At 35.8% G+C, this 13,819-nt stretch overlaps 2 protein-coding genes across 2 annotated transcripts in view; one reads left to right on the top strand and one right to left on the bottom strand.

Annotated features, from left to right (window-relative positions):
* LOC140227544 (ARF GTPase-activating protein GIT2-like) overlaps nucleotides 1–1,861 on the bottom strand; it is a 101,246-nt gene extending 99,385 nt beyond the window's left edge. Inside the window, exon 1 of the mRNA XM_072307949.1 lies at nucleotides 1,779–1,861. Within this exon, the coding sequence (XP_072164050.1) occupies nucleotides 1,779–1,833 (55 nt within the window). The 5' untranslated portion in view covers nucleotides 1,834–1,861. The remainder of the gene's footprint in view (nucleotides 1–1,778) is intronic.
* Nucleotides 1,862–7,543: 5,682 nt separating this feature from the next.
* On the top strand, nucleotides 7,544–9,268 carry LOC140227471 (UDP-glucuronosyltransferase 2B4-like). The gene has a single exon (XM_072307873.1). It carries the CDS (start codon nucleotides 7,544–7,546, stop codon nucleotides 9,167–9,169), a length of 1,626 nt encoding a protein of 541 aa, XP_072163974.1. The 3' UTR covers nucleotides 9,170–9,268.
* Nucleotides 9,269–13,819: the final 4,551 nt, after the last annotated feature.

Raw genomic sequence — 13,819 nt, 5'->3', positions numbered from 1 at the left:
TTGTGGTGCTAACCAGTACCAGTACCTATGCTTGTCAAATTTACAATGTTCCATCCCGTTTCATGAACAGAATATACTGCAGCACTCTAAAAGTGGACATTTTCTTGCAACAATTTTTTCGTACTCAGTCTGGTAATTTTATGAATTTTGCATGTTTTCAATTATGCGGAATAAAAGAGATATTCAGATATCATAATCGTACATTATTTTTTTCGCTTCAGTACCATGTGGGAAAATTTCTACACCATGAAAATGTCCATTTTTACAATAATGTCCTCAACTAAAAATTATCTTTCGTTTCAGCAGAGTCCTATTCCAGCAGTTACAACCGGATGATTATACTGGTAATAACACTAGACCATGCACAGTATATCACACATGACAATTCTCATTTCTCATTTCATAACGGCGGTTTTAATTAACAATTCAACCACTCACAAAATTGTCTTGGTATGATAATAGTGCACTTGCAAAATGTATGCCATATTTACTTTACAATGTACATACAGTATGAGTCACCAAATACAGAGCAGTGAGTCTATGTTCAAGAAGCTATCACAAAATCTCAACAATTACAAGCGTCATTTCGTCGATGAAATGATTATATAACGAAATGACATTTTGTAACTAAATGAGCATTTCGTCCACGAAATGATAATTTCGTTAACGAAACGGTCATTTTGTCGACGAAATGACCAATTTCATAATGAAATATTCCGTGCGACACTTGGCGCTCCATGGTTTTTGTCCATGGTTTAAACCATGGTTTCATTTGTACCACCTTCGTGAATTCGGGCCTTACAACTGTAATCTCAAGATTGTCAAAAAAGCCTTGAACACAATCAGAAGTAGCCAACATGATACACTGTATAAATGTAAATCACACGCTTATATACTGTAGTATTCATCATTGATCTAGCTAACGTTCCAAAAATAAGTTGGATATAAATGGTATCATCCTGCCTAACATTTTACATGGTGAGATGTCTAGCTGTTTTCTCGATAGAGCTCACCTTTCGGCTTCTTCATTGCAATTTGATAGATTTTATACTGGAACATGCAGCAATCTCATTCATCATATTGCTGATGTAGTACTAGTAGAATGCAGCAACTACAGATAAACCCGAGTTTATATTTTGCTGTGAAAACCTTGTGAAACTCACGCATTTTAGACAATGGTACTGTTGGTAGTCTAATTAATTTTTTTTTTAATCATCAATTTAGCCAACAAGTCCAAGCAAAGGCCAAGGTGCACCTAACTGTACTACAGTGCACTTCATAATAAAACAGTAATTTACAGTCTCACACATTCACACTATATACACAGCTCAGGAAACATGGAAAATGAGAAAGCCAAACCTCAATTAGTCTAAAAGTAGTTTCATATTCATTTCAGTAATTCACTATAGAAACTTGACATATGAAAAAAGGAAGTGCAACTGACTCCTTGGGACACAAAGAGAATCTGTATGTGGATTTATGAACAGTACTTTACTGCCCCTCCTTTCGTAATGAATACACATGCAATAGGCCTACGTATAGCTAGCTAGAGTCGATGCCCGCACTGCACTGCAGGAAAATCATACATGCCTGCATAAATTGCAGGGGAGCGGGAGAGGAGCGGCTGCCTTCCCCGTCACCTCCCGCACACCGAATCTCTCGTGCCGTTCCCACTGCTATCGTAAAATATGCAGCATTCTACTTCAAGTTTGTTTGACTTTAATGGCTTCGTATACCATCTAAATAGCCTGCATCTACAAGGTATATGTTTCATTTACCTATTGTTCCACAATCGGCGCATATTTCACCAGGACTTCGCTGTTTTCCTCGCATTTTCTCCCGGTGTCTCACCTGCTTTCGAATGAACCCAGTGCGGAAGTATGCTGGATAAACCGGAAGTTGTTTTGATGTTAGCGACGCGCACACACTACACATATCTCGTTAGTAGTACGGCGCGCAAGCTGCATAATCAAACCATGGATGGGTACGGTATGGGAGGTGCTAGGTGCATCCAGTGCTGCAGGTACGAATACTCGGTACGAACTTCGTATGTACACTGTATTAGCCTTTATTATTGGCATGCAGTTTCTGCATCATCGCCATGTATGAATAACTGTTCAGAATGGATGAATAGACATTAAACTGAGCTCAAGTTTCACAACTTGCATATCATTTGCAAAGACACAGGTTAGTTTGCCACAGTAATGTTTTTAGATAAATGTCATACATGTAGATAGTCTTATAATCTTCACTCTTTTAAATAGCATTTTTAAGTATCGAAGCATCGATGTATAATATTGTTGAGACCCAGTTGTCTTCTTGTCATGTTTTGTTTTGTTTTGTTTTTTTGTTTTGATTTTTGTTTTGTTTTGTATTTTGTTGGGTGTGTGTGTTGTGTATGTATTTTATCGTCTCACATAACCCTCTCTTTATCTTTCCTTTCCACCCCCTCCCTTCATTCCTACCCTTGTTTTATGTAAATAATCTCCCTTCACCCCATTGCACATAGCCTCCCTTGTGTATACCCTGTTTTCGTTTGAGATTGTGTATCTTTTGTTATTTTTTTTTCTTCCACTATGTGTGTGTGTATATATATGTATACATATATATATATATATATATATATATATATATATATATATATATGTGTATATATATATATACATGTATTTTTTCTCTCTTTTATTCCTGAGGGACCTTGCCTTACAAGCTATGCTTCATTAAGGTCTCCTCGTTTGCCTTTCTCAAAATATTGCTACACTTTCTTATCATTTCACATACACATGCAATTATATATTTTATGTATTTGCAAAAGTTTAGTGTTAGCTGTTGTTGTTCCTATATACTCCTGAAAGAAAGTGTCAATGTTATTGTTATGTTATTGGCATATTGCTTATTGTTGGAAGAAAGACAAATGAATAAATAAACATTCTGCAAAAATCATATTGCAAACAATATTGCAAACAATCGCAAACACACAGGTTGATTTGCCACGGCAATGTTTTGATTTGATTTGATTTATTTCCTCATACAATCAACTATAAATTGAAAACATAATATTTCAAAATCACATGCCAAACAAATAATAACAAGTGCAGTGATTTAAAACGATAATAATTTATAGCATTCCATAGATACACATAACTCTGAGCAGTATACACAGACGGAAACATGCAATAAAATATATATTATTTTTTAGATATGTTAGAGTCTTATGTTTTTAGATATAGAGTATTATACATGCACTTTTTAGCATTCTGCAAAAGTAAAGTTCATGTGTTTCATAATTAGAATGTAATGTTTTCTAAGACCAGACCATGATCACCTGTCCTGTACTGATATTATCATTATTCATTGTTAGAATGAACTGAGTTGATGTTGAACGTTATGTAGGCATACCCACGGAACCCGGGGTATACCTCGAGTTCATACACCAGTAGAGCATACAATAAAGAGTAGAACGAGCAAATAAACTTTCTTGATATTTACGTAGGTGGCGCCACATCGTCATCTCTCCGTGTGGTCATTAAACTCGATGTCATTATGATTTTATGAGGCTGTGGTGCCAGAATTCATATTTTATATGTACATTCAGGCCTAAATGTGTGTATTCCAACCCCATCCATTTAAAAGATGTCAGGATAGCAATCAACACTTGATAGAATGGCATGACTTCTCATCGCAACAGCCAATCAGGAAGCTGGATTCTTGACGCTATAGTGCCATTCCAGCAAGATTTGCTATTATAATATCTAAAGCAACTTTTTCATGAAATATATAGCTAGATGGGGCTCACAGAGTATGTTCTGCAATATATCTGCATGCACATATGAACAGGAACGCTTACAAGCAGATTTGTAAAATAAAGAGACATTTTGTTTTTGTTTTACAGATAAAAGGAAAGCAAAATTAAAAGTGACAGTTCACAAACCCTTGCACGATTACTCTCATTCTTCGCGTGACAACGTCCTTGTGTACGAGCTCTAAGTAATTTTTAGTGTGACCCTGCTCAAATTTAGGTAAACATGAGTTTTGTTTTGGGCCGTATATATACGACCCAAAACAAAACTCGGGTTATATTGATGTCATAAACTTCTAATCTATGTAATTTGGTCGATAATTATTGTCTTACATCGATGCTAAAATAACACCCACATAACAATATTAAATATATTTGTTAACAAAAAGCCTTTTCTCCTATCCAAATAAAAAATTCTCAAATATTGTGATTTATTTTTATTTTTACATAACGTTGATATATAATATATATATATATATATATATATATATATATATATATATACATACATATATATATATATATATATACACACACAGGATTTCCACAAGTGATCTATCCAGCGTATTTTCAACCATGCTGAAAAGAAACGACGAATTTCATGTTTATATACACCGGACAAAGCCGTCTTATGCATTTATGATTCGCAAGAATATATATATATATATATATATATATATATATATATATATATATATATATATATATTGCTAAAAAAACAAACACTAAAAATTATGGACTTATAGACTGGAATGTTCTTCCTAATAGCGTAATTATCAGTAATTCTCTTCTCGCATTCAAAAGCAAATTAAAATCCCTGGTTTCAAAAAGTATGATAATGAATCTGTTTTATCCGCTCTACTATTATGACAAGATATTGATTGGAATCTTATACACTAAGGAAATGTTGCAAAGAATTGGACATAATGGTACACAGAAAGAACACAATGTTCGATTTGTAATCTACATGCAATGCGTTTAATGAATGAGTGTCAGTGTACTTTGATGTACGAATGGAAAGAAGAAATACAATGGAATGTATTACTCATTCGGGGTTACAAGTGATATTTACGACGGAAGTAAGTTTTTGTTTTTCTAAATTTGCTTTAATAACGTAATGACGAAAATTTTCGTATATGATGCACACACTCTAAATAATCGTGTCCGCAGGATTTTTACAATATAATATTTGTGTGCTCATTATTACTTCTGTTTTCTTAATATATTTAGCATTACATTGTTTTTCTTTGACACCGGGGTTCTCTTTATCTTCTAAAGTGTCCTTTTGTTGAAGTAGACGTATACATTATATGAAGTATATTTCTTTTGGATAATGTATTCTTGAAAATAAGTAAAATGAAAATAACATTATCCGTAAGGGCGACTAAAAGATTTTTACCTGGTTCCTTTCGGTGTTTCGTTTTTGTGGTCTATTACATATTATTACCAACAAAACAAAACACAGTATATAACATTTTTTTTTGTTTTATTTTGTTTTGTTTTGCCGGTAATACTCCTTGGTTTTGTGGGTACAACTATAAAAACGTAACCTTGCGAGGTATGACTCTATGAGAACACTGTCTCTAGTATGTTTCATGGCTGGCCAGGGGACGCATCTTTGCAGGATCCAGCCTATTTTCATCTGTCTCAGAAGATTCATGCAGGTGAGTTTTTTTTTCTTCCTTTTTTTAATCGAAACGAAAATCTACTTCAGTAAACCCGTGTATGCTGATGTTCTTTTTCAATCATTTCTTGCAGTTCTTTTAAACGTTCTTTTTGTTTCTGTTTGAGCAAGCATTCGAGATGATTTCCCTGCAAAATACAACTCGCAATAAATTTGAGGACTTCTTCAGTTACAAATATATGGTTGGATCTTATTGGAAAACAAAAACAAAAACACGAAGGGTTCGCAGCAGGCTCTCCTCCAGCCCTTATGCTGCAGTGTGTCGTAGCTGGCGTTCGTTCAAATACTCCATCATCGGGCCTCACGTCCATTCTAGTGATCAGTGCTCACCACCCTGTAAGATAGATTTCAACATCGAAACATACGTACGTAATAAAATTAACAGTTAACACTGTTATTTCAAAAAGGAATGATTCACTGGCTTGACAAAAATTGATAAGTTGTGGCTAATGAGGGAGAAATAGGCCTATACGTATTTCAACTGCAGAATAGATGGATGTGGTAAAACCGACGTCTTCCTTCAAGCGGAGCGTGCCGGACCCGAAAGAAAGATATATATATATATATATATATATATATATATATATATATATATACATATATATATATATATATATATATATATATTTACATATATATATATATATATATATATATATATATATATATATACATATATATATATATATATATATTTCAGGACTGAAGAGACACTTACAGTTGGTTTACACTGGATATGAAACAAAAAATACAATGACTCTGCGCTGTATTGAGAAAAAAAAGATTATAGAATTGATTGAATTGTTTATGACATTTTCACGTATAACTATCTTTTGTAGATTTATCTACGTGAGACACAATGTGAGTAGGGCTGTCCTATCGACGTTACTTGAAGTAAAATAAAAAGGGGAAAAAGAAAGAACAGTCACTTCAACCTTTTGGATTTAAAAAAAAAAGAAAAAAAGAAAAAAACTTTCCCATAACCATGACATAAATTAATATGTAAGACAAGTCATCCATCTTTACCTTTTTTCGCCATATATCAGTTCTCTTTTACACAGCTGCACTCATCATTCATAAATTATGATAATTTTTTTCTTTTCCTTTTAGTTCTACTTTTTGTTTACCGCTGTAGAGAACGTATCCAGATTACCACCTTCCGCTTGTCTTTTTTTTTTTTGTGGGGGTGAATTGGTCCACAACCCTAATGCATTCAGAAGCATATCGCTTAAAGGGATCGTATAGTTTTGGTTGAGACCTAATTTCAGGTTTCTAACATTTTTGGGTGAGATAATGAGAAACCTCTTATGAAATATGAAATAGCATGTAATTCCATGAGGAATTCAACGTTTATTCGATGAAAATTGGTGTTGAAATAACTGACATTTTCAGAACAGAGCAATTCTAATAAAGTGTGGGACCCACACTTTTTTACGATCGCTTTGTTTTACTTTGTTTTTGGATGTTTCAGTCATACCAAGCACGATTTTCATGAAATAAACCTTGAATTCCTCGTAGAATTGTATGTTCTGTACTATGTCATAAAAGTTTACTTGGTATCTCGCAAAAAGTTAAAATCCCAATTCTCATCTTCACCAATACTGTACTATCCCTGTAACTTAATGCTAGATTTTGTTTTTTCACCATAATGAATAACTGCAAAATACATTCCTTTTTACAATTTCATTGTTTATACACTTGGTGATAAAAGGAGTAATTTGTTTCATTCCTGTAGAGATATTTCATCTCAATGCAGTCATTATACATTCACATAATCGGAATAATCATTATCTTGCGCGAACCTTCATACACAAACACAGAAGGTTACATAGAGTGCATGACCCCCTTCAACACCGCCGGAGCTATAGTCTTTTCAGAGTTACGATATATATATAGTGGGTTCAAAGTCTATTCAACAATGCCAACTCCGAATTGCACGGAGAAATATGAGTGCGAGAGAACAGCCTGCAATGATCTATTCTATCAGAACTTCTATACAGGCTGCATGGTTTGTCTATCCAACGTATCCTGTCAGACTGAACAGTTTTAAGTGCAGCATCATGAACTTGGCAGTGGGAAGATGGATGTCTACATGCTATCGCTGGTTCATTCTGGGTCTGCTAATAATTGCATGCGCATCCTCACAGGTGGAATCAGCAAACATTCTCTTGTCGGGTGGTTTGGGAGACGGCAGCCATTTTCTCTCCATCGTACCAATCGGTAGGAGCCTATTACAAAGGGGGCACAACGTGACCTTCTTGGTGGCCGATGAATACCTGCACAAAGCTGTCGATAGTGTCTCAGATTCGAAACTATTTAACTTTGAAGTTTTCCACTTTCCTGGGCTGATAGACAAAATGGATGAAGGCTTCAGTCGCCTGGGTGAAATCGTGTTCACAGAGTCCATTATATCTCAGCAAAAGCAACTGCTCCAACCTGTCAACATCATCAATGGCCAAGCATGTAGGGCTGTCTTTGAGGATCCCGAACTCCTTGAGCGAATGCGATGGTATGATGCCTACGTTCTTGATGTCGTCTGGCCCTGTGGAGTTTTCGTCAAATCCTATCTCGAGAGGCACAAAGACACCAAAGATATTCCAATTGCAATTTTCGCTCCAATGGTTCCGATTCCGTTTATCTTTGATCAGTCAGGTTCCCCCTTTGTACCATCCTACCAACCCGTCCTTATCACCATGCTCTCTTCTTCTATGTCATTCTTTGAAAGGTGCAAAAATGTATTCTTTTATATATTTTCCAAAGTAGCAACCAAAGATGTTTTCCTGAATCCTTACAGTAAGTTGGTGCCTGAATACGATTTAGACCCGGATCTTACGTCTACAATAAGTGCACACGTGGATCTGTATTTTATTAACTCGGACATCTCTGGGGAGTTTGTGTTTTCGTTAATGCCAAACGTCATACCAGTTGGTGGGGTGACGTCAAGGCCTGCGAATCTTCTAGACGAGGATCTGGAGGAATTCATGGAAAGTTCCGGAGACCATGGAGTTCTGGTTTTCTCACTTGGCTCATACTTTGCCCAAATTACTACATCACACCCAGACGTCATCGAGATGTTTATAGAGGCCTTCAGTCGGATTCCTCAGAAAGTCATCATGCACTTGAAGAAACTTCCCTCTCGGAAACTGCCTGACAACATCAAGGCGTTGCCATGGTTACCCCTCAACGATCTCATGGGGCATTCCAAAACACGAGCAGTCCTATACCATGGCGGGAACAATGGCTATTATGAAGCATTGTATCATGGAGTTCCTCTGGTTGTCATGCCGTTAGCAGGTGACCAATATGACGTGGCAGTGAGGGTCCTGAGCAAAGGCTTTGGCACAAAAATAAATAAGAACAGACTCAGCACAGAACACATATACGAACAGCTCAACGAGGTGTTGTCCAATCCTAAGTATCAGGCTACCGCCAAACGACTGTCTGCCATCTTCCGAGACCGACCGATGAAGCCGGCAGATACTGCTGCATTTTGGATCGAGCACGTGATCAAACATGGAGGGGAACACTTGCGCCCACCAACTCTTGATATGCCATTCTATCGGATTTACATGCTTGATATAGCAATTGTTGCTTTCGCATGCATTGCCCTAATTTCTTTCATTGTTTCCCATGTAATAAGGTGGTGTTGTTGTTCTGAAAATCAATTAAAACCCAAGAGGGAATGATGACTGAATAAGTTAATTTAGGATAGTTTAAAACTAATGAATCATTCTCTCCCTCTTGTGTATGATGCTATGTTTATTTGAAATAAAACTGTACATTCATATTCCACCTGACAATCTAATGAATTTCATTTGCCATTGTCTAGGACGGTTTTTACAAAATCGACATTCTCCTTTGCCGGACCCAAATTCTGGAATTTCCTTGATAGTAGCATAAAAGAAGGTCTAAATCTTGATACCTTTACCTTTAAGTCAAAGAATTTTTTCATGAATTCCCAAATCGATCACTGGGGACATACATCTTTGAAAGCCGCAAATTTACTTCATTGTTTTATAGTTTTCAGGTTTGTTTGATTCATTTCATAAAACGTTTCTGCAGTCCATATATTGGTAAGCCTGGTCCCATGTGCTTTGGCATTGACCCTTGAACTCTTTCTCCTTTCTTCCTTTCTCTGTCCTCCTCTTCCTGTCCCTTTTTTCTGTTCTCTCTGACCTCCTGTTTATTCTAGGGACGCGTTTGTAAGAGAGCTGTTTGTTCCTGTATGTGTGGGCAATTGTGTTAGTATGATTTATTTCACGTTCCTTGCTGTTTCCCACGCAATTTGTCTTATCGTTTCGTTTGACTATTACTATTTATATACTTATGAGGGGACTGCATTCTACAAGCTATAGACTTTTAGCAGTCCCCTCCATTTCCGATATCTTTTCTTGATACGATTCAGTAGTACAGTTTGACTATGCATTTCCTTAAACTATACTTTGTTTAATTGTAATCTGCACTAATTTCGCCTGAATATGCAAAAGTCACATTGTACTCTATTTTTTTTTTTTTTGTATATGCAAATGGCATATCATATTGTATACTCTTGTCGGAAATGAAAATAAAATGAAATGAAATGAATTATGTGGTGATTTTATTGTCGGTCCTATTAGGAACATAACCTGTCTGACCAGACTAGTATAAGTGCCAAAATAAACATTCATCGAAAACAGAGTTGCAATTGTTATATTGTTATAGAATAGTATATCATTTACTAATTATTTATCTAGCGATCCACGTCCGACAAGCTTTGCTTTTTAGTGGATCACTATTTTCCATAATCGAATTTATTTTCCGCTCGCCCACGTAGTATTTGTACAGTGTTCCTCTTTATTATTGTACAATATATGTTGTTCTATAATTTGTCTCGTATATTACATGAATCTTTTGCAAGCGTTTGAACAATATCATTTAATGACATGTATACATTGTACTTATGTTTTTGATTTTCGTTGATTGGAAATAAACTATGATTGATTGATTGATTGATTGATTGATTGATAGTCAAAATACACTTGCTTGAGCACCAATATAATCTGGTTGTCATTGTTAATGTCATCATGATAACAATATGAAAGCAATCATCATCATAAATGGTTTAATGTACAATTAATTACAACTCCGAATTGTCAAACAAACTATAGAGTATCTCTCCATCGAACCTATATTGGCCATAATAAGAATATATTGATATGCTTCATTCACTCTTAATAACTGTATCTGATGTCTTTATCCAAAACTTTTTAAAGTGTATTTCAGATTCAGGCAGTTGGAATTTGGATATGCTTGGTACAAGACAGATGAAACAGTTTAATTTTTATCAATTTTTATGCAATGATTTCAATGACTGCTATTGTTGAATTTAAATGTCAGCCTATATGACGTAGAACAATACTGCCATCGATGAACATGTTACAATGTTTTTCGGAACTACCTCTTTTGTTCGTGTTTATAATAATTGTAATTTTGTACGCACACGAGTTCTCGTAATCAAAATGAATAATACACTTACTGATAATGAGAATAATATCAATGAAGGGAGGGGCCGATGTGGGACATTACAGACGCAGAAAGAATAACAATGTGATGCATCTTTTTGTTGTTGTTGTTGTTGTTGTTGTTGTTGTTGTTGTTGTCAACTAGCTACTCCCCCCCCCTACACGTACCCCACTCACTGCTTATTACAGAAGAAACTAAAAATAAACAAATGCATCATTTAATTTTATCCCACTCTTACAGAAAAGAAATGAATTCACAAAATATGAACAATTTGTAGTAGTGAAATATGCGTTTCGTTCAATATGCTCTGATTGAACAGTAAAAATTGAGCGGACTACAATACGCGTTTTTAATGCGCCGCTAAAACGTCCTACAGTATAGATGATAACAGGGAATATTGTACTCGTTAGGGTCAATATTGCACTCATCTTCGATTCGTGCAATATTCCCTGGTATCCCATTCATAGCCATCCGATATTTATTGGATAGTAATAGTAACTTAAAGAATAGTAATTTAATGTAAAGTAATAGTAATTTAAAGATAGTAATTTAAAGAAATATTTGATTAGCTCATATGTACCCCATGATTAGTTTGACTGTTTGGAATTGTTCTTTTTTCTTCACCCTGCATCGAGAATGCTGACCTGCCCTTCGCTCTCTCTACTCCCCCTCTCTCCCTCCCTCTCTCTCTTTCCCTACTCTCTTCTGTGTGTGCACAATGTATGTGGATGCAAACATGTGTGTGTACGTGCGTGTGTGTGCGTATGTGTATGTGTGTGTGTGTGTGTGTATGTGTATGTGTGTGTGTATGTGTGTGTGTGTGTGTGTGTGTATGTGTATGTGTATACATGTGAAAGCGTATACTTCATGTAACCATCCGATTCGATTGAATGAAAACTGTATACTTTCAATGATTAGCTTGTACGGTATATCTGTATCGTTGTATTGTGTTATAAAGTCACATATAATTAATGTATTGTAGTAATGTAACGTAAGTGAGGGGACTGCAATCTACAAGTTCGCTTTTTAGCAGCCCCTCAATTTTCATTTCCATGAAGTTCTTTTAAAGAACCAATGTGTATTATTATGTTCCAATACATGTAATCATGTCAAATTGTATTACCTGTGTTTGATTGGAAATGAAAATAAAAAAAAAAAAACATGCACGTGAACATGCATGTGTGAAATGAAATGAAATGAAATATAATATAAATACCACCATCAAAGTCAATGTATGGGAGTACATAGTTCAAAGACCATTATGGAAAGGAGGGTGGGGCTGAATTCAAGGGGGTTGTTACGCCCCCCCCCCCTCCTCAAGCTGGTGAGCAGAACCCTATTAAACACAAACAAAATGTGAAACTTTCCAAAGCTCCATGTGCAACCACAGAGTGATATTCTTTTATTTTTAAGATATCAAAGTATAACAAGCAAGCAATCCGAATCTGCACAATAAAACTTGATAGGTGAAATCCTCACTTAGGCGTGAAGTCGACTTTTTTAGTTGAGAATATGACTCCGAGTGAACGCTGTGGCTGAGCAAGATACCTTGAGCGTCAGTATGATCCATACTCGATCATCGGGGAGGCAGGAGGTGGGGGGGGGGGGGGGACTTACACCCTCAAGAAATAGTCAAGCCCCCATTATCTTCAGACTCGAAAATCATGTAGGTCTATATTCAATTGATTTAATGACTATATTAAATGAGAAAATCACGCAATAATGAAAAAATAATACAGGATTTAGGTCTTAATTGTTTCTTCAATTTTGTAATTTCATTTTCGGTATCCGAGTGTGAGAATATACGCATAACATAATTGTCAAATCAATCCCACTCCAGCTGTCGTTTTGTTCCTCATCATCCTCATTGTGCGCTATCTCTTTCCATATAGATAATACTATTAGTACTCAGTGAAGACATAACACGTGGAACAAGAGGTGACAGAATACATACAATGATTTAGCCATTCACATTTTCCTGAATATCTGTTATTACAACCTTTTAATTGAAGATTTCCCAAATATTCCGCTAGAATTTCGAGTTCCCTTGCGTGATAAGGGGCATCCCCATACAGGAAAAAGTACTCATCCACGAGAAACTGGAGAGAGAGAGAGAGAGAGATGAATGAATCCCACAATATTTTGGGCGTGAACAGCCATTTGAAATTAATGTGTGTGTGATATATAGTAAAAAAAAAAAATCAAATACACAAACATAAATTATGGAGATTGGTCAGCACGTATGAATTTTGCAGTGTGTTTGTTAGAATTATGAAGATGTCTTCCGTAATGGTGGGATCCTATAGAAAGACACACATTAACTTTCTTGTAATAACACACAAACTGAATGATTCTACTACGTTTGTGGTGGTTTTTTTTTTAAACCCATCTATATGCAATAAAACAGAAACCAAGATTGTGGTTCTAGTGGGTTTGGTTTGGTTTGCATTTTCAACATTTCAGTACAAAATGCCGTCATTGATAGGCCTAACTGTTTTCAAACATAACTGACAAAAATGAACAACCACACACACACACACACACACACACACACACACACACACACACACACACACAATATGTACATACAACTTGCAAATTTGTTATCAACGACGACTGATAAATACCAGATAAAAGAAGTATTCACCTAGGGAAAAATGCAGCAGACCGTGCATCGTTCTAGGTCTATGCTGGAAATGATGGTGAACTTGGAATTTGGGTATTGAAGAAGGAGGAAACAAGAAAAACAAAGTGGAAAATATTATGCCGGTTATCTTGCCAGGTGCATCGTGGTGTGTGTGAATATACGGGTGCTGCTCGTTATTCCGAAGGTT

The sequence above is a fragment of the Diadema setosum genome, chromosome 4 (genome assembly GCF_964275005.1).
Source record: "Diadema setosum chromosome 4, eeDiaSeto1, whole genome shotgun sequence".
In the NCBI taxonomy this organism is placed as follows: domain Eukaryota; kingdom Metazoa; phylum Echinodermata; class Echinoidea; order Diadematoida; family Diadematidae; genus Diadema; species Diadema setosum.
The sequence above is the reverse complement of the archived record's forward strand: the minus strand, read 5'-3'. Positions and strand labels throughout refer to the sequence as shown.